The 24277-nt window shown below is 39.1% G+C and overlaps 1 protein-coding gene across 1 annotated transcript in view; it reads right to left on the reverse strand.

Annotated features, from left to right (window-relative positions):
- The window catches only part of LOC120139811 (sister chromatid cohesion protein PDS5 homolog A-like), a 38333-nt gene extending 14828 nt beyond the window's left edge, over positions 1–23505 (reverse strand). The window contains exons 1-14 of the mRNA XM_039154939.1: positions 23343–23505; positions 22596–22829; positions 22311–22492; positions 21251–21371; positions 20648–20869; positions 20255–20471; positions 20003–20148; positions 19768–19925; positions 19545–19694; positions 19427–19475; positions 18802–18987; positions 17875–18054; positions 16159–16298; positions 15735–15861 (exon numbers count right to left, since the gene is read on the reverse strand). Of these exons, the coding sequence (XP_039010870.1) occupies positions 15735–15861; positions 16159–16298; positions 17875–18054; positions 18802–18987; positions 19427–19475; positions 19545–19694; positions 19768–19925; positions 20003–20148; positions 20255–20471; positions 20648–20869; positions 21251–21371; positions 22311–22492; positions 22596–22829; positions 23343–23438 (2208 nt within the window). The 5' untranslated portion in view covers positions 23439–23505. The remainder of the gene's footprint in view (positions 1–15734; positions 15862–16158; positions 16299–17874; positions 18055–18801; positions 18988–19426; positions 19476–19544; positions 19695–19767; positions 19926–20002; positions 20149–20254; positions 20472–20647; positions 20870–21250; positions 21372–22310; positions 22493–22595; positions 22830–23342) is intronic.
- Positions 23506–24277: the final 772 nt, after the last annotated feature.

A 24277-nucleotide genomic window follows, 5' to 3' on the forward strand; every position in this document is an offset into this window, starting at 1 on the left:
AAAACTAAAAGACAAAATATCATTTTATTTAACTCTAATAAATATATTATTTGTATATTGTAATAATATCTATCCACTTTTACAAATCTAATAATACTCCTATTGCATATTTTCTTTAAATATTGTCACTTCCTTTTACAATTTTTTTATTTCATTAAATTCCAGTAGCTTCATTCTACAAAATATTTATTCAAACAAAACAATTACAGATACTAGCATTTTAAAATTATGCATTTTAAAATGCCCTTATTTCATATAAAAGCACAACTAGAGAAAACTTTCCATGGGTGAGAGAGAGAGCGAGAATTCGAAGTGCAAGTTTTCTGCTGGTAAAGTTAGAGAGGTCCATGGAGGGGGTACTTGGTTGCGTTTGTTCATAATCTTAGTAGGAGAGTGAGTAGAAGTGCATTATGGGAACATTTTAGTTATCATGGCAAAGTCATTAGGGTGTTTATTCCATTTATTAACAAGAGACCGAAATATAAGGATTGTACGTCTGCGTTTGTTCATTTTGCAAGCAAGGAGATCTGTGCAGTGCGGTGGAGAAGATGAATAATGTCATTGTTGATGGGAGGAGAATATCTGTGACAGTAGCTAAATATGACAAGTTATCGGGGATGAGGAATCGGGAAGGAGATAGAGATGAGGGCTCCAAAAGGGTTGAAACAGGAGAGATGAAGGGTAGAAGACTGACTTCTCCAGTTGAAGTGGCAGAGAAAATGAGCGGATGAATAGGTTTCTTGATGGAAGAACTTATAAAGATACGGTAGTTGGGGTGAATAAAGTTCCAGAGGGTGCTCAAGAGAGTAGTCAAAGGAATAAAAAGGAGGAGAAGAAACCTTTGGAAGTCTTTATTCCGGTGGAAGTGAGAGTTTGGTTGAAATCATCACTTACTGGTATTTGCAAAGCTATTTTTGAAGTGGATTTTGTACAGAAAGCCTTATGGAATGAGGGCTTCAAAGCTAAGGTGATAAGGTGGGGCTTTGCAAAGAATGCTTGTCTGGTAGTTTTCCAGTCGGTGGAAGAGAGAAGAATTGCATTGGAAGAAAAATGGGAAGCTCTGTCGTTCTGGTTTGAAATACTGGAGCCTGTTGTGGAGGAGGGTTGCATCCCCTTAGCTTATTGTGATCTCAATGATTGGAGTTCCATTAAATTGTTGGTCGGTTCTGTTCTTTACCAGTTTAGCATCCAGATGGGGTAAGTTAGTAAAGATTCAAGTTCAAATTGCCCAAAGAGTGGACTGTAGAGTGGCGCAGATGCTCCTAAGGGTTGAGAGTCCATTTGATATTCCAGAACATATCATCATCAATACGTATGGGAGGAAATTCATGATCAAAATTAAAGTTGAATGTGCTGAGGATTTTTTTCCTGAGCTAACAGATATGGATGAAGAAGATGTTTCAGAGGATCCATGGGAGGAGAATTCCTCGGATTGGAGCAGGTGGGATTACAGGAGATGTCAAACTCCCAAAATAGGGTTGAGGAATGGGTTCGAGGTTCCCAACAAGACAAAAACACAGATACCGAGGGGGTTTGAATTTTAACATAGGTTTGAAAAATACTTTTTCAGTTGACTTGTGCAAGGAAGTGTCAGCTGCAGGAGATGTCTCCATCCAGCAAGAAAAGTCGGAAGAAGTTAATGAAGGGAGAGAAGATGGGAAAAGTATGGGAGGTGCTTCCTTTGGGCATGAGAAAGTTGACTGGTTGGGCTTCAGAGAGGCCCAGAAATACAAGCGAGGAGTGGGCTAGATCAAGAGGAGGTGAGATTAAGCAAGGATTGTTATATTTCTGCAGCAGACAATAATGTTGTGTAGACTCGGGCTCATTTGCAGGTGGGGTCTGTTTCGTTGTCTCAACATAGAAATTCTGGAAAGACTGTGTCTATTAGTAAAGTGGGAAGGGATTTTTATAAACGTGTCTATTCGAGATCAAGGAGCGGGGGGAGCTAGAGTTGTATTGGTACAAGTTCTGATTATGTTTATACAAATGAGGAGGGAGGGGCAGAGGCACTTGAGTGCTGGAATGTAAGTAAATTGTTGGGGGTTAAATTTAGAGGGGGAAAACAACATTCATGAACAAAACAATTCCATTGGTTAAGGAGAAAGATCAAGAAGTACATGGGGGAAACTAAGGGGTACTAGAATTCAAGGTTATCGTTTGATAATGATGATTAGTTGGAAATTAATGTCTTGGAATGTTAGGGGTTTGGGTAGGAGGATAAAAGCTAGAGCTGTAAGGAGGTTTGTTGATGAGAGGAGCTTTTAATTTTATTTATTCAAGAATCGAAAATGAAAGTTTTGACTCAATCGTTATTGAGAAAAATGGGAGGCAAATTTTTGATCGGTTCGGCAATTTCATCAGCTGAAGGTTCTGCTAGAGGATTAATTACATTATGGAATGAAAGAGTGTCAGGTTCAGGAGGAGATCATTCATAGGAGATTTGTAGCAGTAAAAGGTATTGTGGAAGAGCTATCAGGGTCTTGTTGGTTCATAAATGTGTATGGGCCGAGTATGGATTAGAAAAGGAGTTGTTTTTTGGAGAGCTGCTATCATTTTTGGAGAATGTAGACTGTCCAGTTGTCTTGGAGAGGACTTCAATGCTGTTCTGTCACAGGATGAGAAGGTTGGAGGTGCAGTGAATTTGGCTTCAATGTATGTTTTCAGAGAATTTGTGAGTAAAGCTAATTTGGTAGATTTGCCTTTGGCTGGAGGTCGATTTACATGGTGTAACAATAGGGAAGTTCCAACTTATGTGAGATTGGATCGATTCCTAGTGGATTAGAGAATTTTATCAATATTCCCCATGATAACCCAAAGCCTCCAAGAAAGGTCTGTTTCAGATCATAACATGATCTTGCTGGAAAAGAGGGGATGGAATTGGGGTCCTAAACTGTTCAAGCTGTTTAACTATGTCATGGAAAAGGATGGGTTCCGTAAGATGGAGGAGGAGTTGGTTAAACTATGTAAAGTGGAGAAAAAACCAATCTCTAGCGTATTAAAAGGGGTGAAGGAAGCGGTTAAGAGATGGTCTAAGAAGGGTTACATAGAGCTCCCCAGAAAAATAAATAGGTTGGAGAAAGAAATTCAGAGATGGAACTTGATTTGCAACAAGGTCTTCCCATGGTGTCTATGAAGAAATTAGTGGGAAGCAAAAAAAGAGTTGTGGGACTTGTATAAAAAATAAGAATCGATTTGGCTACAAAAGTCAAGATTGAAGTAGAGTTTGGAAGGGGACAAGAACACACGATTTTTCCACCAATGTGCTAGAGGTAGAGGAAGGAGAAACTGTATCAAATCCCTCAAAGTGGATAATGAAGACATTTCTGATCCAAAATTAATTAAAGCTTCGGTGGTGCAATTTTTTAAAGGGTTGTTTAACTAGAAAAATACATTGGAGGTTGAGGATTTGGATTTTTTTTATAGAAGTTGGAGGTCTCATTAAAAACTCCCTTCGTATTCGTTCACATACTAAGAAGTATGTTAACGAACATTGGAATGAAGAAAAGAGTACCTCAAAGTTTATTAATAATAATACACAATACAAAAGATAACACGGAATATCCTTCTATGGTGATATTCACCATTACAACAAACACCTTAAGCTCATAAAACCTCATCCAAAGTCACAATCGAATCACCTTATTTCTAAATACACCTCCAACAATAGAATTAAAACAACGCAACAGAACATAATACAAAAGAAACGCAACACTGCAACCATATAAACTAAATCAAAACACAATTAAGAGACGAGATCTAATGAGATTCGTCTTCTTCAGGAGTCCAAGAGTTTGGCTTGAATGAAGACTCTATCTCATGCACCATGATCTTGAAGGAGTTGTCACCAACCTTCAATTCCAACATCGCATCAATTCTCGCACCAGCCTTTGCGAGGACTTTAATTTTTGCCCGATCAAAGGATGATGGTGACTGACAGCTTTCATAGATTGCTAGTAACTGACCCCAACAATCAGCGATGTTCTTGAAAGTATCTCAATTCCATACGTGAAACGGAACACCCTCGCAAACTAACCATACTCGGCGACACTCCATTACCAAACTCTTTGACCAAGCTTCGACTATGGAGAACCACTCTGCGAGAGTCTTTGATTTATCGTTATTCACACTTCTCAATGAAGAAGAGTTTTCGAAAATCATTAATACTGCATTACCAGCAGTTCTCATTAAGGAGAAGCCAGTGAGGCCCTTTGCATGCATTTGTCTAGCGAGATGACCGATTTTGATAAATTCTTTGCACCACCCCACTAGACAATTGCTCAACACCTAAAGATTTTCTTCATCTATAACGCCTTCAGCTTTATAATGATTCTTCCTCGAATCATCTTCCATCTCGGACTTACGAAGAACACCTGTCGAGGACTTTTTCCAATAGGAATGTCGAGGTTTGAATTTAGCGAAAGAAACACCAATTTTGCTGCCATCGATATGATAGCCATTCATTTTTGAGATCGCTCTCCTTGCTTCTTCGATTGATGCGAAGCTAATGAAACCAAAGCGAACTCCTTTTGAATTTCTTTTATTTGGAATAAAAGCATCAAGTACCCGACCATGAGAGCAAAATAAAGATTCAAACCTCTTCCAATGGATCTTCTCTGGTAAATTCTCAATAAATAACGTGTAACATCCAGACTTGTCATTACTGCACCCTTTTGTGGTGGACTCCTCGATTCCCTCGTGGACACCATCTACTGCGGACTTTTTAACGCAACACCCAGTTTTAACAGGCACTTGAGTATTAGGAGATCCTACAGAAGCTGAATTTGGTAATGGCAATACTGGAGGAACAGGAAAACGTCCATTCTTGTCAAAAGCATCAGAATCAGTAACTAATCCTCTTTTAACAACAAAATTCTTTCTTGCCATCTCAATGTGCAAAAGGGACTTCAACTTAGCATCAAAAACCATTTTTTGAAGGGCATCCTTAGCAGCAACTGCAAATTTTGCATGAGAAGAGAGCGAAACCCTTAGGCTTTTCTCCCTTGAAGTTCAATTGCGAATCTTCATAACCTGGAAGCCATCTAAGTAGATTATGTAGCTCTCTCTCTTTGACGTCTTCAGGCAGACCCATAATGAAGATAGTACGAACCTCGTCATGATTAGAAGGGTGAGATGGCGGAGAAGGTGCAGCTGCAGAGGGTATATGAGCATGGACCGGAGGTCTTTGCTGGGGAGAAGGGTGGATTCCAGCACCCGGCATGTGATGAAAGACTGATGAAGTGAAAAACTCAGATATTTGACGAACTAATCTGGAAATAAAATTTCCAGAACAAGAGCTCAGAGCTGAATCGACACTGTCGGAGGAAATCCACCAATAGATGAGTCTGAAGTCTGGGACGACAGAGGAGAAAAGCAGAAGGTTTGGAGCAGTGAACGTTTGTTCTTGCTGAAACTGCTCACTACAAAACTGCTCACTGCGTCTATTCTGCCGACGAAGTAAACTGAAGTCTACGTATCACCCCTGGAAATAAAATTTCCAGAACAAGAGCTCAAAGCTGAATCGGCAGTGTCGGAGGAAATCCACCAATAGATGAGTCTGAAGACTGGGTCGGCAGAGGAGAAAAGCAGAAGGTTTGGAGTAGGGAGCGTTTGTTCTTGCTGAAACTGCTCACTACAAAATCATGGAGAGATGCAACTATTCTCGACACTAGGAAAATGGGTTATGGTCGCAAAAAGGCTTGAGTACGGTGGAGATGCGATGTTCGGTGTACGTTTAACGATGGAGACGAAAACGGCCGTTGGCAGCGTTTAGATCTACGACGAATAAGAGTCTTAATTGGAAAACCAAACCCAGAATAGGAAACACCTTGTGCTAGCGATCTTCCCATGAAAAAACGGCGTCAAAACGATGGTCGGAGTGTGGCGGATGATGGCTGACGACGGAGGCAGGTGGCGGACGACGACGACTGGTGGTATTCGGTGGAGAGACGCCTGGGCTCGTGGAAATTTGAATTTGAATTTTGAAAACGCCTAGGTTAAAGAGAAGCTGGAGCTTCTCTCACTAAACTTTTGCCTTCCAAAACTATCAAAAGGTAAGGAGGATTTGGATTTGGAATTTTTAAAACTTTCGAGAGAGCAGAGTATGGCCCTAGAGAAGCTTTTTTCTGAAGAGGAAATTTGGGATGCAATTGCTAATTCGGATAGTAACAAAGCACCTGGCCCAGATGGACTAAATTTAGGGTTTTTCAAGAAATTCTCGTCAAGTTTGAAAGAAGTTTTGTTGTTGTTTTTAAGGAGTTTTATGAGGGTAAGGAATGGGACATGGAGGTGAATCATTCTTTCCTCTCTCTTATTCCTAAGAGGGTTAATCCGGAGGGGCTAGAAGATTTTAGGCCAATTACCCTAGTTGGAGGGTTTTATAAAATTCTTTCAAAAGTATTAGCTAGAAGGTTGAGCTTGTGCATTAATGAAGTTATAAGTCCATAATTTGTATTTATACTGGGGAGACACATTTTGTTTGTTTATTGCAAATGAAGGTATTGATTTTTGGAGTAAAAAGATTGAAGGGGGTAGTTTTTAAGGTGGATTTCAAGAGAGCCTATGATTCGGTGGATTGGATGATTTTGCTGAAAATAATGAGTAAAATGGGGTTTTGAGTTAAATGGAGTTCTTAGACGTACCAATGTGTCTCAACTGCTTCCATTTCGGTTTTAGTAAACGGCACACCTACAGAGAGAATTCACACTACTAGAGGATTAAGACAGGGATGTTCGTTATCTCCTATGTTGTTTAATTTGGGAGGTGAGTTGTTGCATTTGCTGTTGGTTAAAGCAATGGACAAAGAGATGTTTTCGGGTTTTGAATTAGGTTCTAATGAACGTTCCTTCATGTTATCACATTTGCAATTTGCGGATGATTTAATAATTTTTAGTAAGGCTTCTAATCATTTGGTGAATATTAGAAGGGTTCTACTAATTTATGAATTGTTGGTGGGACTGAAGTTGAATCTAACTAAGAGCAGAATTTTTGGAATTAATGTGGAGGAGGAGGTGTTAACTTCTTGGGCCAAGGAAATTGGTTGTGCAATGGGAGCCTTTCCATCGGAGTACTTAGGTCTACTGTTGGGGGCCAAGAGGAACTCGTTTACCTTGTGGGAGCCGGTTGTAAAGAAGTTCTATAACAATTTGGTTGGATGGAAGGCTAAGTCTCTATCATTGGCTGGAAGGGCAGTTTTGGTGAAATCAATGTTGTGCTCACTTCCCATTTACTTCCTTTCTATCTTTCGGATCCCTATTAGTGGGTTCAACAAATTAAACTCTATTATGGCATCTTTTCTATGGGGGTTTGACAGAAAAAAGGAACATTCATTGGGTCAAATGGAAGTTGGTGTGTAATCTAAAGAAGTTGGGGGTTTAGGGATTCCGAATTTGTTGCTATTAAATAGGGCTCTTAAGGGGAAATGGGTATGGAAATTTGCTTCGAAAAAAAGTTCTTGGTGGAAAAAAGTTGTGTGTTGTGTATACAATTTGGATACGAATTCAATGATGATCGAGAAAACTTGAACAGCACGTGCTTCTTGGATTTGGAGAGGAGTTGTTAAGAATTTCTTTTCAAGTGATGAATTTGGAGATTGTCTTAGGAAAAATTTGTGTTTGAACTGGAAATGGAGAAACAGTGCAGTTTTGGCATGATGTATGGTTGGGTATGGTTCCTCTGAAAGATAGGTTTCCAAGGATTTTTGCTCTTTCGAATAACAAAGGGGGTAAGGTTGCAGAGTTCAGATTGTCTAATGATTCGGGTTGGGTATGGGATATTCAAACAAGGAATTTGGTGGATTGGGAGGTTGAGCAATGGTTGCAACTGATCTCACTGTTGAACATACCTCATTGTCATTAGTAGAGGAAGACTGTTGGATATGATTAGAGAATGGAGAGGGTTGTTTTACAGCAAAATCATGCATTAAAATTTTTTCGATCAGGAGGGTAATGATGGAAAGGAAGCTAATTGGGAAAGACATGTTTGGACAGGGTAGCTCCACCACGAGTGGAAACCTTTGTTTGGCAACTTACTCATCAGAGAGTGGCGGTTAAGGAGGAACTGCTGAAGAGAGGAGTACCTGGGATTGAAGACACCTTATGCCAATGTGCAGGAAGTACAAGGAGTCGATCTCACATCTGCTTTTGCATTGTGATGTGGTGGGATTTGTGGTCTAAATTCTTAAAGTACTGGAATGTTTCCTTTGCGGTTCCTGAGAAGTTGATGGATTTCTTAATTTTGTGGGATGACCTAGTTCGAGCTCCAATATATGGAAATTCATTCCAAGGGTTGTGTTGTGGCCGGTTTGGAAATGTAGGAATGAGGTGATTTTTCAGAAAGGGAAAGTGGATATTGCGTTGTTTTTCTTTATTGCACGATTTAGAATTGCATCTTGGTTTGGAGCTACATTTAAGGATGTTTTTATTCCTTTCGACTCCTTAGTGGGGGATTTAAAACTAGCAGACTTGGCAGGCATACTGAAAAAGAGGTCTTCTCCTTCATTTAGGTGGATTCCTCCTCGGAAGGGTTCTTAAAAGTTAACGTAGATGGTGCGATGGTCAAGGGTTGGGATAAGGGAGGAATAGGTGGATTGATTAGGGATGGCAGAGGTATGTTGCTTGGTTCGTTTCCAGAGAAGGTTGGGGGAGGTCCTCCTTTACTCGCAGAGCTATTGGCGATCAAAAGAGGGTTAATTCTTATCGAGGAAGTAAAATATAATCCAAGTCAAAGGTTTATTTTGGAATCGGATTCTACTAGTGCTTTGAAGTGGATTAAAAATCCGAATCTATGTACTCCTATGTTTCAATCCTTGGTGAGGGATATAGCTACTCGTGTGGAAGGGTATTATCACAAGGCATATTACGAGAGCTGCAAATTGGGAAGCAGATGAGTTAGCTAAAACTGGTATAGGTTGTCTTCTTTTCAAGCATTTTAATGTTTTAGATAGGGAGTGGGGATATGACTTACTGTCCCCTGTTCGAGCATTTCAACGTCTATAGGTAGCATTTCTGTTATTTTGTTTTTGCATATATGTAGGGGGTGGACAGCCGACAGAGTTTGGGTTGATACACAGGTAAAGGTACGTGTCTTGTGAACACCATCGAGGGCCGCCCTACGGCCTAATCGGTGGTGTGGGTGAGTCTTTGTAACCCGATGTTTCTTTTATTAATAAAACATTTTTCTCTCGAAAAAGTCCGGGGGTTGAGGTGTGCATCCGCTATGCCCCACGGGCTCGGATTATTGGTCGAAGGACCATGTGGCTATAAAGATCTAACGCGATGTTTGTTTATGCTTGATCAGATCTACGAGATTAAGGCTGACTTGGTTGGGAAGCGTCCCTTTCGAGTGCCCCACAGATTAGCAACCGAACCAACTAGGCTAAGTCCGTGACACTTGGTATCAGAGCACAGAGGTGCGTGTTCATTTACTAAAAGCACGGAGGTGCTCATTTTGTTGAGTAAAGCATGATAGTGCTTGTTACCTGCTTGTGGCACAGCTGTGCACAAGTGCTAAACCTAGCACAGAGGTGCTTCGCCTCAGGCCGCAGCACGGAGGTGCTCGGTCATTTGTAAAAGCACGGAGGTGCTTGATTTTAGATTGTAGCACAGAGGCGCTCAATCATTCCAATGCACAGAGGTGCCAGAATTTAGATTGAAGCACAGAGGTGCTCAGTCATAGTTGGCTGCACTGAGGTGTCAGTTCTCGATTGAAGCACAAGGTGCTCAATCACTTTTGGCTACACAGAGGTGTCAGCTCTCGATTGAAGCACAGAGGTGCTCAATCGTTAATTCTAGCACAGAGGTGCTATGGATTCAGCACAGCGATGCTCTTTTCCTTCCTAATTTAGGCACGATTGTGCTTATTTGTGTTGCAGGCATAGAGGTGCCAGCGATACAAAGAATGGTTCGCACACAAAATGGCGGAGCAACAAGCTCTCACAAAGGTGTAGAGCAGGAAGTTACTGAGCCGGTTGCACCGAGAATGGTTCGCACACGAAATGGCGGATCGACAAGCTCTCACAGAGGTGTAGAGCATGAAGCTACCGAGCCAGTTGTGCAAGAGACTGGTTCGGTTGATCGACGGAAGCTAGAAGAGATCGAAGCCGCACTAGCTACCCTTAGAGCTCATATGATATCTGGTGATCGTATGAGGAGAGTAGAGGAGACCCAAGAAGATTTGCTCGAGACAGTGACTGATTTGGGCAATGAGGCAAGAAATGCCATAGGCGTGATACAACTTGGGTATGATGAGCTGAAGGCTCAAGTCAGTGTGCTTCAGGCAGCGGTAGCTAGTTTGACCGCAAACCCTATTGAAAGAGTGGGCGTACGAGCCAAGATCCCTGATCCTCAACGCTTTGATGGAGCGAGGGATGCTAAAGAGCTTGAGAATTTCTTATTTGACATAGAGCAGTATTTTCGAGCTATGCGCACGGAGTCTGAGGAAGATAAGGTGGCAATGGCTTCGATGTATCTAGGTGGTGACGCCAAGTTATGGTGGCGGTCCAAGTTCAAAGATGGAGTGTGCTCCACTACGACTTGGGATGCGTTAAAGAAGGAGTTGAAGACCTCCTTCCTCCCCGAGAATGTTGATTACAACGCTCGTAAGAAGCTAAGGGAATTATCCCACACTGGGACTATACGGGAGTATGTGAGAGAGTTCTCAACCTTGATGTTGGATATAAAGATATGTCAGAAAGAGATAATTGTTTCATTTTCTTGAAGGGCTCAAGCCATGGGCTAGACTCGAGTTGCAAAGACAGAAGGTTCAAGATTTGACAGTAGCGATAGCTACTGCCGAGTGTCTTAATGATTATAACGATCATCCTGGAAAGCGCAAGACGCCTTCTGTGAGTGGAGCTAACACCCAACAGGTTAGTGGGAACAAGTTGGCTCGAGGGGAGAAGACATCGAGTTGGGAGCAAATAGAAGAGTCCCTGGAAGGGACCCAACTCAAAATAAAGTCCCTACTGGTCCTGGATCGAGCAATGGAGGGAATAGACCCTCGTTAAGGTGTTTTCTTTGCAATGGACCCCATCGGGTTGCAGAGTGTCCACAACGAAGTGCTTTTAATGCCATGGTTGCAACAACAAAGGACGGAGAAAGAGTGAACGCTCCGATGGGAGATACTGAGCCTGAGCCGGCTAGAGGGCTCCATCCGATTCATAACTGCATTACAGTCTCAGTTGAGTAACTTGAGGAAAGAACCAGAGAGGGGATTGATGTATGTGGACATCTCAGTAAATGGGAAAACCTCTAAAGCTCTAGTCGACACAGGGGCCACAGATACGTTTATCTCTCCTGAGGAAGCGGAGAGTTGTAAGTTGATTGTCACCAAGGAGGTGGGACAAATGAAAGCAGTTAACTCTGCCGCTTCAATGATATGTGGAGGTGTGAAGAGGGTCAGTATCAAGCTTGGGTCTTGGGAAGGAAGTGTAGATTTTACTGTTTCCCGTATGGATGATTTTGACGTGGTATTAGGGCTCGATTTTATGATGGCAGCCCAGGTGATTCCTGTTCCGGCATCAAGTTGTTTAATGTTCATGGGGGAGCAGCCATGTGTGGTACCAGCTACGATTCTCCCTCGTCCTGGGAAGAAGATATTGACCGCTATCCAATTAAGAGAGGGGTGAAAAAGGGGGAGCCCTCCTTCTTAGTCTTTCCAATTTCCAAAGAGGATGACAATCTTGGCACGGTGCCCAAGAATGTTCAAGAAGTGCTGAGAGACTTTGAGGATGTAATGCCGGGTGAATTGCCGAAAGAGTTGCCCCCTAGACGGTTGGTGGACCATGAGATTGAATTAATTCCGGGAGTAAAACCTCCTGCGAAATGCCCATATCGGATGAGTCCTCTGGAGTTGGCAGAGTTGAGGAAACAATTGGATGAGTTGCTCCAAGCATGATTTATTCGACCCTCGAAGTCACCTTTCGGGGCGCCTGTGTTATTCCAGAGAAAACATGATGGGAGTTTGAGATTATGTGTTGATTATAGAGCATTAAACAAAGTGACTGTCAGGAATAAATATCCCATTCCGTTGATTGCCGATTTGTTCGACCAGCTGAGTAATGCTAAGTATTTCACGAAGTTGGATCTCAGGTCGGATACCATCAAGTGAGAGTGGCCGAAGGGGATGAGCCAAAGACGACATGTGTAACTCGGTATGGAGCATTTGAATTTCTTGTTATGCCTTTTGGACTAACCAATGCTCCCGCTACTTTCTGCACTTTTATGAACCAGGTGTTCCATGACTATCTCGATAAATTGTAGTCATCTACTTGGACGATATAATGATTTTTAGCAATTCTATAGAAGAGCACTTGGAGCATCTTCGGTTGGTGCTGACGAGATTATGGGAAAATCGATTGTTTATGAAGAAGGAAAAATGTGCTTTCGCCCAAACGCAAGTCCAATTTTTGGGCCACATCATTGAACGAGGGCGCATTCGTATGGATAAAGAGAAGGTGAAGGCTATCCAGGAGTGGCCGACCCCACAAAATGTTAGTGAGCTTAGATCTTTCCTTGGTTTGGCCAATTATTATAGACGATTCGTAGAAGGTTATTCTCGTAGAGTAAAGTTACTCACTGATTTGCTAAAGAAAGGCTGTGAGTGGGTTTGGTCCAAGGACTGTCAAGAGGCCTTTGATGATTTAAAGAAGGTTGTAATCAGTGAACCAGTGCTTACCTTGCCAGACCTGGAAAAACCTCTAGAAGTAGAGACAGACGCATCTGACTATGCAATTGGAGGCGTACTCTTACAGGACAAACATCCCGTGGCGTTTGAGAGTAGGAAGCTAAATGAAACTGAAGCGAGATATACGGCTCCAGAGAAAGAACTTCTCGCAGTAATTCATTGCTTGAGGATTTGGAGGCATTATTTGTTGGGTTCCAAATTTGTGGTAAAGACCGATAATACAGCAGTTAGCCACTTCCTTACACAACCGAAACTGACAGCAAAGCAAGCTAGATGGCAAGAGTTTCTGGCCGAGTTTGACTTCAACTTTGAGCATAAGGCGGGGAAAAAGAATCAGGTTGCTGACGCTTTGAGTCGCAGGGCAGATTTGGCAGCACTCCGATGTGTGGCCCCTATATCCGCTAGTAGAGTGTCCAATGAAATTCGTCAGCTCCTTGTGAACTTTTCCAAGCAAGATCCGCAAGTGGAGGCCCTTATGGAGATGGTTAAAAAGGGTGTTTCGAAATGTTTTTGGATAGAAAATGGCTTATTGATGACAAAGGGGCCACGAATGTTTGTTCCTCGAGCTGGAAATCTACGACAAAAGCTGTTGAAGGAATGTCATGATACCCCATGGGTCGGGCATCCTGGTTGGAGGCGTACTGTTGCTTTGTTGGACAAGGGTATTATTGGCCTCAAATGCGCCAAGATGTGATGGATTATACCAAGACATGTCTTATCTGTCAACAAGATAAGGTAGATCGACAAAGGACTGCTGGGTTGCTCGAGCCACTACCCGTACCTGCCCGACCTTGGGAGAGTATCTCCTTGGATTTTATATCACGCTTGCCTCGAGTAGGAGATCTTGGATCAATTTTGGTGGTAATGGACAGGTTCTCGAAGTACGCCACTTTTATACCAGCATCAAAGTATTGTTCGGCGGAAGAGACTGCTAAGTTGGTGTTCAAACATGTGGTGAAATATTGGGGCATTCCTCAAAGCATAGTCAGTGACCGAGATGGAAGATTTATTGGGAAATTTTGGAAAGGATTGTTCCAGTTATTGGGGACACAACTCAACTTTTCGTCGAGTTACCACCCTCAAACAGATGGTCAGACTGAGCGATTTAATGGACTCTTGGAGGAGTACCTGAGGCACTTTATTCAGGCCAATCAGAAGAACTGGCCTCCATTATTGGATGTGGCGCAATTATGTTTGAATTCACAAAAGAGTTCGTCTACCAATAAAAGCCCTTTTGAAGTGGTGACAGGTCAGCAGCCAAGACTTCCTCACACTGTGGATGAGACCTCTCAAGGTAGATGCCCTCGTGCCTCAAATTTTGTGGGGAGTGGAAGCAGAATATGGAGATTGCCAAGGCTTACTTAGAGAAAGCAACGAAGCGTATGAAGAAATGCGCAGATCGTAACAGGCGAGACCTACACTTTCAGGTTGGAGATTTGGTGCTAGTCAAGTTGATGCCAGAACAACTTAGATTTTTGCGCCAGAGGGATCGTCGCTTGGTGCGTAAGTACGAGGGTTCAGTCTCAATAGTAGCAAAGGTGGGGAATGCTTCGTACAAAGTTGACCCTCCTACTTGGATGAGAGTTCACCCTGTCTTCCATGTGAGCAATTTGAAGCCGTTTCACACCGATCCCAATATCGATAATCAGATTATGTCTGCCAGGGAGTCAATCGGCACACAACCACCCTCACAGCGTCATGTTGACGAGATTCTAGCAGGGAGAATTGTTAAGGTGGGTGGAAAGCAAAGACGGGAGTATCTAGTCAAGTGGGGAGGCTTTGATCAGGAAGAGAACACTTGGGAAAGAGAGTATGATCTCAGGGCATTCAAGCAAAAGATTGAAGAGTTTCAGGTCAAGCAGTCGACGAGGACGTTGACAAATTAGGTGGGGGAGATTGTCGTGACCGTCCCTTTTATGGGGCCACAACCAGGTAGGTACGCCAAGGCCAACCATGTATAGGGCCTAGTGGCAGGGTAGAATAAGCTTGTCCTCTTTTCAAGCATTTTAATGTTTTAGGTAGGGAGTGGGGGTATGACTTACTGTCCCCTGTTCGAGCATTTCAACGTCTATAGGTAGCATTTCTGTTATTTTGTTTTTGCATATATGTAGGGAGTGGACAGCCGGCAGAATTTGGGCTGATACACAGGTAAAGGTACGTGTCTTGTGAACACCATCGAGGGCCGCCCCTACGGTCTAATTGGTGGTGTGGGTGAGTCTTCTGTAACCCGATGTTTCTTTTATTAATAAAACATTTTTCTCTCGGAGAAGTCCGGGGGTTGAAGTGTGCATCCGCTATGCCCCACGGGCTCGGATTATTGGTCGAAGGACCATGTGGCTATAAAGATCTAACGCGATGTTTGTTTATGCTTGATCAGATCTACGAGATTAAGGCTGACTTGGTTGGGAAGCATCCCTTTCGAATGCCCCACGGATTAGCAACCGAACCAACTAGGCTAAGTCCGTGACACCTTGGTGGTTCTTCTTAAGGGAGTTTTGGGTCATGTGTTATGTAACCAGTGTTATGTTGTAATCAGTTAGATGTTTAGGTTTGGAGGTGTATTATTGTTCAGATTAATAAAAGTCAGAGGCACTCTTTTCCTCCTTCCTATGTCCATGTTACGATTGTAACATGTAAGATATGAAAGGGACTTTTAATGAGGCCTAATATTCTATCCAAAAAAATGCCCTCATTTCAAATTTCTTCAGAATTTTAAAATTTCCCATGCAAATGCACTAATAGTGCATTTAAAGAACACAGCATTAAAACTTCAAATTAACTAACATTTATTAATGCAGCTCACTAAACTATCAATTAACAAAAAACAGTTAGAGGCCTAATCTTTCGTGTTATTTGTATGAGCTTATAAATTTCTAAACTTAAAAATCAAAAGCTCTGTCTATATCTTCTTTTCCTTTTCACATCGTGTTCACTGGCCGTATCAGGCTTAAATCCACTTTTATAAATTTAAGTTTTGTCCATTTTAAGGATACGGTAACTAAATATAATTGAGATAAGCACACCATTTGATAAAAAAAAGGAGATATGCACACCTTACATAACTCTGAGAAAACATATTGCTCAGATACATCTATAAGTGAAGCAATAGCAGAAACAGCATATTTCGACTGAGTGCGAGTTCCCTCAAGACAGATCTTTTTCAAAACAGAGTCAAAGTCACTGCATGCACATTGACAAGAATTAAAAAAAAAACAGGTTGTATAGAACTTACAAAAAATTTAAAGTATGGTTAGAATGGCAGTAAAACAATAATGCTTTGAAACTTGCAACCTATCAAACTAAATTGACATCAGCTTGCTCCTTTGAGAAATTAAACAATAAAAAATTGCCGATAAATGTCAATTCCCTTTCGTATACTACAAATTGTGTTTAAGATCGTGAACTTCAAAACACATCTTTCTATTAGTTCTAACACGAATATCAAGTGCGAAGTGCTGAAAAGAATATAGAAAATACCTGAATTTAACAGAGATATAAGGCCCTGCTTTCGCTAAAACTAGAATGATCTTATCATGAATCAGATACTTCTCTTTAAACAACAGGGGGAACTGAAGTTCTGAACCCCTAATGAGTGATGGGAAATTGCTGATGATAACCTGTATCATGTAAAATGTGATTGAAAAATGATTGAAGTCTACAAAAATCAATCAAAATCAATGTTCATGGAGGACATGCTTTTACTTATTGAAAAGGCAATTCAAAAGTCAACTTTCTATCATGGAACTACTTCTCTGTCCAGATTTCACTCTCTCTTTGACATTTTTCCTCAAGAAGTACCTAAAGATTAATTTTAGGAAAAAATCAAGTGCTTCTCTTACTGACTCATGCTCTTATTGAATACATAATCTTCAACTATGATCATCAAATGTACAGGAAAGATAGCGGATGGGTAGAGTTATAACAAGAAAGATCAAAAAGTTCTGAAGCAACAGCATTACAAGACAATGATCATGTTTATCTTCAAAGTAGCGGTCCTGTAATTACTAAAACAGTGTTTGGCATCATTTCTCAAACAACCCTGGTAATCCAATCACACACTACAGTGATCTTGCTACTGAAATGATCATATTATCATGATCTAAAATTGAGAATCACTATGTTTGATGTTGCTAAATTCAAATATTTTTCTGTTTGGAATACCTACGTAGCCATACATGTTTTGATAATTATATAATTTAATTGTTTCAATATTGTTCAAATAAAATATTAGCGATCTTTTATTTACTTTATAATAACAATATTTTATTAATTATAAAACTATAATCTACAATATAAATTATGAAAAGAACATTTGAATTCTAAAACTGCATCAATTAAAATTTTAACAAAAGAGAGCACTATATATATCTCATAATAATATTAAAATAAAAATTAAAAGAAACAATATTTCAATTTAGAAATTAATAAAAACAAATATTACCACGTAGATCACTAATTACTCATCAAACACCACCTAAAAGGCTCATACCCCACAGTAAAGAAGTGCCAAAGCAAGTTAAATGGTAAAAAGACAACGCTCGACTCAGTTTCTGTGTTTCGAACACAACCTCATGTGCTATGATCTAGCTTGATTCAAAAAGAAACTCACTTGATTAGTTTTGTATGATAAAAGCAACCCAAGCTCAGAATAAAGCTCAAATTTCAAGAAATCATACTAGAATCAAATAAGAAAGCATGTTTTCTAACTAGGCAAGTCATTTAATTAAATTAGCTGAATGTCAAGCTCAAGCTCAGTTCATTTCTTAACCAAGCAGGCACAGTCAAATTCTTTAGTAGCTGAGCATGAGATCACATACATGCAGATTGGCACGTTTCAATATCTAAATCAATCGTATTTATGCCAAGCATTCATAAAGTATATACCATACACTTTGATATTCACTAATAAATCAAAGCATTCTTGCGTAACAGTGCTCTATTTTATTGAAGAATCACAGTATAGAGGTGTGAAACCAGTTGAGCAACTGTCTGTGCAACAAATAAACTATTTCTGTATATAAATTTAAACAGAAAATTACAATTCACTGTTAGGTGCATTGCGTATTCAGACTAAAAGATAAACTTCTGTTTGAGCATGATGATGCGTGCCAAACTTCTGAGTGTAGATATCCTTTCAAAATGGGAAAAAATAAATCACACCATCGAGATTCAGTTAGAAGCAATTGTTCTTACCAAAAGTAGTTCTATTGAAAAGGCTTCCAAATGATTGCTTTCCAACCCACTACTGGAAACAAGATTGAGAATGCAACGGACATGCTCCGAGTCAAATATATTAAACAAGCACTTTGAGGAGAGCAACTGCAAAAACTCAAAGTGTGGATGTTTATTCCCAATCACCTTAAGGAATTTATCCTGAAAAGGAGAAGTAAAATTTTGGATAACTTATAGAGATTAAAATGATCAACAAATACAAAAGGGGCAACAAGGAAATATTGCATATTAACTGTTTATGCAAGTTTGACAATATGTTTGTCAAGTCTAACCTACCTATTAACCAAAACAAGTAATTACATGTACACATCACCCAACAGCATATGAGTCAAAATATTTTGACAATTAAATTGAACTGATCCATTTAATCTCTGGCTTGTACCCTAATTAGCATTTGTTTCCTTTCAAAATCTAGAGCTGCAAGCAATATCTGGCTGAAGAGTGAGTCAAACAAGTGCCAATTTATGTTTTAAGTATTTTATACTATAAATCAACATGGACTTCTTCAACTGCAGAGAATAGACCCTGACACAGAAAGGAAAAGATACCAAGCAGAATCCAGCTAAGCTTTATCACAATTAGAAAATTGGGTGAAGAAATCTAGCTTCAAATTTGGCACGTGTTTTTGATAGTCACTTAGTCAGACAGGTGCTGTTTACCATCACAAACATTATTTCAGTTCAACCTAGTGTAAAAGAGACCTTTTTTCCCGCTTATAAAACACATACTTCCTTTTTCATGAGTATCTTATACAGTGTGTCAATTCTCTTACTTTGGGTAGGCTGTATGATAAGATCTTCTAAGGATAGGGATACTGAACCTGACAACCTTATTGCACCATGCAAAAGTATTAAAAGAAAGCATTTGGAAAAAGGTTAAACAACGCACTCTTTTCTCCAGGGCACTTTCAAGTGTCGCATCATCCAACAACAGATTGAGTGAAGAGAAAATTTTGTTGTCCTTCATTTGATTCAACTTGTCAAAGCACTCTTCAGCTTTGGATGGATCAGGAAATGAAGCCGACATTTTTACGAAAGAACTTCTCAACTTCTGCATATCCTCTGAACTAATCTCCTGCAATAAATATTTATCTGCTTTGTTAGTCAGACCCAGCAAACAGTACACTTGGAAGAGCAAAAATGTAAAACACAAACCCTATACAACACATATTAATAATATATACCAGTTGTAATGATGTTATGGGAAGGGAAACTTAAAAACGAAACAACATCACCCATAAGAAAACATTCTGCATGTATGCATGCAAATGCCTTGACTGGAATATTTGCACGACATTTCAAGGAAAGAAATGCATGGCAGAAGGCAAAGCCAAAACCGAGAGTGCTGCACATCAAGTAAATATTTGGAAAGGAAATGGTTGCAATATAAATGCAAACGTCAAGTTAGAATATATAGACCTTCGCTATTAGAAAGCAAGAGCTTTAAGAGAGATGATCTATTATGCCCTCAAATAAATATTATGACCTTCCAGAAATCAGTACAAACAATCTACCTTCTCTTTCCTTCGTAAGGCCAAAAAATTCCGCATTTCAGTTTGCACCCTGAAAGCAAAACAAGAAGGTAATAATGCATATGCCACTATCACTCAAGCAGTAATTTAAAATAAATACCTTCTTTTCTGAGATAAAATAGCAGTGAGAGCCTTCACATGAGAAGGGCTGAAAAGAGAAAACAAATGGATCCAGTGTCTTGTCTTCTCTTCAACTGGAAGAAGAGTAGGAAATAACTCCTCCGCAATAACAAGTTCGATGTTTTGGGACCTAAACATCAAATCACATTATATAAGAAGAGATGTAGTTTTTCATATCTCCAATAACGTGCGACTATGAATACCTAAATTCTTTGCAATCTTTATTGTAGCAAAGCATCAAGACTTTGCAAGGAATCTGCTCAAAATGATCACATATTGTAATATGCCCTTCTGCACACTTGTCACAATAATCTCGATATAGTTCCATCACTTTCTGCAAGGCTTTCTTTCTAACGGAAATCTGTATAAGAGTAGAAAATTGAGTGGTAGACAACTATAAAAACATACTAATCACATCAATATCCAAAAACAAGTTACCTTCTTATCCCTAAGTCTCTCTGTAAACTCAGATATGAATTCAGGTGAAGTATATTTAAGGTTAGACCTAACAATATCACAGGCAACAATCACTGCCTGCATTCTCACTTTATCATCAAAATCCAGCAGTCGATCTTTAACAGAAGCTGTTGAAGTTGCAATTCAAAGATAGAAGATAAGTATTAGATTTTGGATGCTATGAACAAAGATACATGCACAACAATCAAAGAAATTTGATATGGAATTGCTTACTGTGAAGTTCAAGAGATTCTATCCCTGAGGGATTGGCCAAGCAACAAGCTTTAGCACATTGTAGAGCAGCAACTCTAACTTCTGAAGATTTATCAGCAAATCTTTTCAAAAACTCTACAAAAAGAACATGATATCTTTGTGCAACACGGTATTCGGGACATAAAATAAGTTTTCCAATTAAATTAACAGCCTTTATTCTTGCATCAACCTGATCAGTCTGTAGATAAACGAAGTTATTTCAATAACAATTAGAAACAATTTTTGAAGTAAAAAAATTAAAACACAAAAGACACTTTGTTGGGAAACAATTAACAAGAGATCGTACTACTACATCCAAACAACTTGAGCAATATTCATAACAGATAGAGCAGGAACATAATGAGGATGTTGTACCATTAATTCTTGGGTCATACTGGGGATGATAGCATTTAGCATCTCAGGAGCACACTGAAAGATTTTTAACACAATTTCATGATACGATTCTTTGAGCTCACTACCTACAGAATCTCTATCCAAGGAGCAAGATGTTAAAAATCCACAAATGTAGGGCTGAAGCTTTTCTGCACAACTTTGGATAATAGAGGCAGCAAGCTGAGAAGCTGCAGAAGTTGTATCCTGTATAACAGAAGTAAGCATAAACAATTTTTTATTTTTACATGCATGCTTGTGTATACCAATGAATGGAATTCATTGACCACAAGGTGCCAAAAATTTCCAATATGATATTAGAATGATAAATAAAAAATGATCCACAATCATGCTACTGAAATAAACACTGATACACAAATTTTCAGCTCTATTTGAATTGTGAAACAAATAATTGCAGTCCAGGAAATATCTTATGCGTATGAAGTATATTGACAAATTAAATCAATATCAGTTCATTTTGCCTTCTCCAAAAATGCACAACCCCTGTGTTGGCTAAAAGTTCAGGGAAACACAAGTTAAAAACAGTCTCAGTTGAAACGGAAAAAAAGGGTCTGCCAACCCACTCACCTTACATTCCTGTATGAGATTTCCCAAAATTACATCCATAAGCTGGGGGGATACTTCCTCGTTTAGAATGTCACTCATTATAGACAGAATATTATTGATTAAACTCTGTTGATGGTGATCTCTGGGAAGAAAGAAAAATGAGATTTTACTATAACGGCATATAGAAAATTGCAAGTCAAAACAACAAGAGTAATGAAGCAATAAACCAAGGCATAGGAAGAAATCTGTGGCAGGTATATATAATGATCACTGAATGAAAAGCCTGACACACTACTGAGGCAATAAATGCTCCATGGTATACAATGATTGCATTAAAAGTAGAAGAATCACAGTTAAAACATTTCACTGGCATTCAACTAGGAGGGATAAAGATGTAAAATGTAAAGTTACAATAAATTCAATGGAAGCTCTCAAATCAGAAATAAGTTACTAAGATCTGCATGGTTACATGAAAACATTAACAAGTTAACTTTTATCAAGCATTTTTATCATGAATTAAATGATGAGTAGGAAAAATTGTAAAATGTTCTCAACTTTAGCAAAAGTTAGTCAGAAGTCAGAGACACATAAAACATGACAGATTAAAAGATACATGGCCCTTGTAGGTTAGTCTTGTATGAAAAAGATTATACAGAAAGGACTAAGTTAATTTAAGGCACAATTGTATGATGTAAAATTCAAAGATACAATAAATTTAATGGAGGCTCTGGAGTTAGAAATAAGTTATTAAAATCTGAATGGTAAGTAGTTTAAAGAAGTTAACAGTTTAACTTGAGCGGCAAGGAGAACTTTTATCAAGCTAGTTAACCAGGAATTAAATGATTGGAAGAAAAATTGCAACTCTTTCTCAACTTTACTTAAAGTTTCAATTCAAAGACGCTTACAGCCAGATAAATTAAGAAAGACATAGCCCTTGTAGGTTAATCTTGATTGAAAAAGATCATACAAAAATAAGGATTAAATTAATTCAAGATACAATATCATAGAATTTGTTTAATTAAATAGAAAAGATCATAAAATTGCGAAGTATATACAGAACATAAAGAGAAAGGAATCTGACCTCACAACTGAGAAAAAAATATTAAACATTTCAAGGATCAAATCATTGCAATCAATATCCAGCATTATCACACAACATTTGCATCGAGCAACAGTCTCCAATATTTTAACCCTCCTCGAGAAGAATGCATTTGTAGAATCAGCAAGCTCCATGAACACGCTGAGAATGAGTTTAAAAACGTCCTGAAACAAGAGTTGAGAAACTTGAATGATAAAAAAGGAGCCCAATGACAAAGGTGTAAAAATAACCGTGTAATCTCAGAACCAAATGGGAAAAAAATGTTACCCTGAGATATTTATCTGCAAAAGGTGGTTGAGGTGCCAGGATCCGAAAAAATTCACCAACACAACTGGCCACCAAAAGTCTAACATCTTTATCGGTATGGTTAAATAGACCGTGCTTAACAATAGAATTCCTCAAAGGCTCCGTGGCTGCTTTTAATTTTCCCAACACTAGCGCCTTTGCGGAAGCTTCATTCACTGAAGGCTGCTCTATTTGTGACAATGCACTCACAGCTTGCTGCAAAAAGTATTTTAACCACATGGAGGACATTACATAAGGTTCTTCTTAACAAAATAAAATTCTATCAGAGAAGCCCTCAGTCTCAGGTAGCTACTTAATTAAGAAATTTTGGGAAATAAAAATGCATTTGGTAAATTTAACCTGATAAAGCAAGATAAAAGAAGTTGAACCATAGTGCCAAATACACAAAATATATTCGATAGACTATCGAGATACATTTCAGCATTTGCATAAATATAAACTAATTGTTCTACATTTTTATAAGTAAGCCGACATTTTACTCAAATTCAAATTTCTAATTAAATCCACGTTCGTAGCTGACAATTTAGTTAACAGCGTAAAACGGTAACAAGTGATTTTATAAGAATATAAGCACCTAATTATTCGATGTACTACACTCCATAATCCGTGGTATTCAACAGTCATAGCGATTTGTTGGAGAAAATTCACTTTTCTATTTCCAAAGAGAGAGAAGAAGAAGAAGAAGAAGAAGAAGCAATTTATGCTTACACGAAGAGATTTGATGAGGACATCTTTGTTAGGGCGAGAGAGTTGGGTGAGTTTGGTGCCGATTCCGGAGATGAGTTTCAATGTTGACTCGTCCATTTAGCGAGGAATACTACACTGAGAGTTTCGATTGGGTAAAAATAAAGAGAGGTTAGCAATGCAACGGAGGATTTCTTTTTCTTTAATTTTGAAAAATAAAAAATCTTTCGGAGGGAGAAACTGAAGAAACGAGAAAAGGATGTCCTGGTTTAAGCGGGAGGAATCCCGCCTTTTGTAGCGCGTGAAAATGACGCGCTTAGAGGAGGGCAGGATGACTGATGATGAGATCCAACGGCATTGAATGTGCGAGTATACAGACCCAGCCCAAGATCCAACGGTTCATGCATGTGTTTGGATAAGATCGTAAATAAATCTGTCCTCAAATAATTTACATGTTAAATAGGTGGTCAAGTAAATATGACTTGTCGATGCCAAGTCCTTTTTCAATGAATATTGACATTCTTTATATAAGAGAATTTGACTAACTTTGTACCAATGTAAAGGTTCTAGTGGATCGAGGGACCTTTCCTTTAAATTTTAAATTTTTATATAATTTAAATCTTTTTTATATTTTATTAATAATTTATTTTTATCCTTTCTTAAAATTTTATAAGTTTATTTTCTAACTTAAAATCTTATTCCATCTTAGCTTAAGATAGTGAACAAACACAACTTCCTACGAAACTCAACAAAAGAATTGTGCAGCTTGGGATCAAACCATTTGTATATATTTGGGAAGCTCTTCTTGTTGATGTTATGTTCACGGGAAGTGATTTTAGGTAAATTAGTTGCAAAAATTATTTTGGAGGTAGAATCAGAAATTACTGTCACTTTCTACTTATTGTCTAACATATATGCTTCGGGAGGAAAATGGAGAGATGCTACAAAGGTAAGGTTGA

Source organism: Hibiscus syriacus, unplaced genomic scaffold, assembly GCF_006381635.1.
Source record: "Hibiscus syriacus cultivar Baekdansim isolate YM2019G1 unplaced genomic scaffold, ASM638163v2 tig00110776_pilon, whole genome shotgun sequence".
NCBI classification, from domain to species: Eukaryota; Viridiplantae; Streptophyta; class Magnoliopsida; order Malvales; family Malvaceae; genus Hibiscus; species Hibiscus syriacus.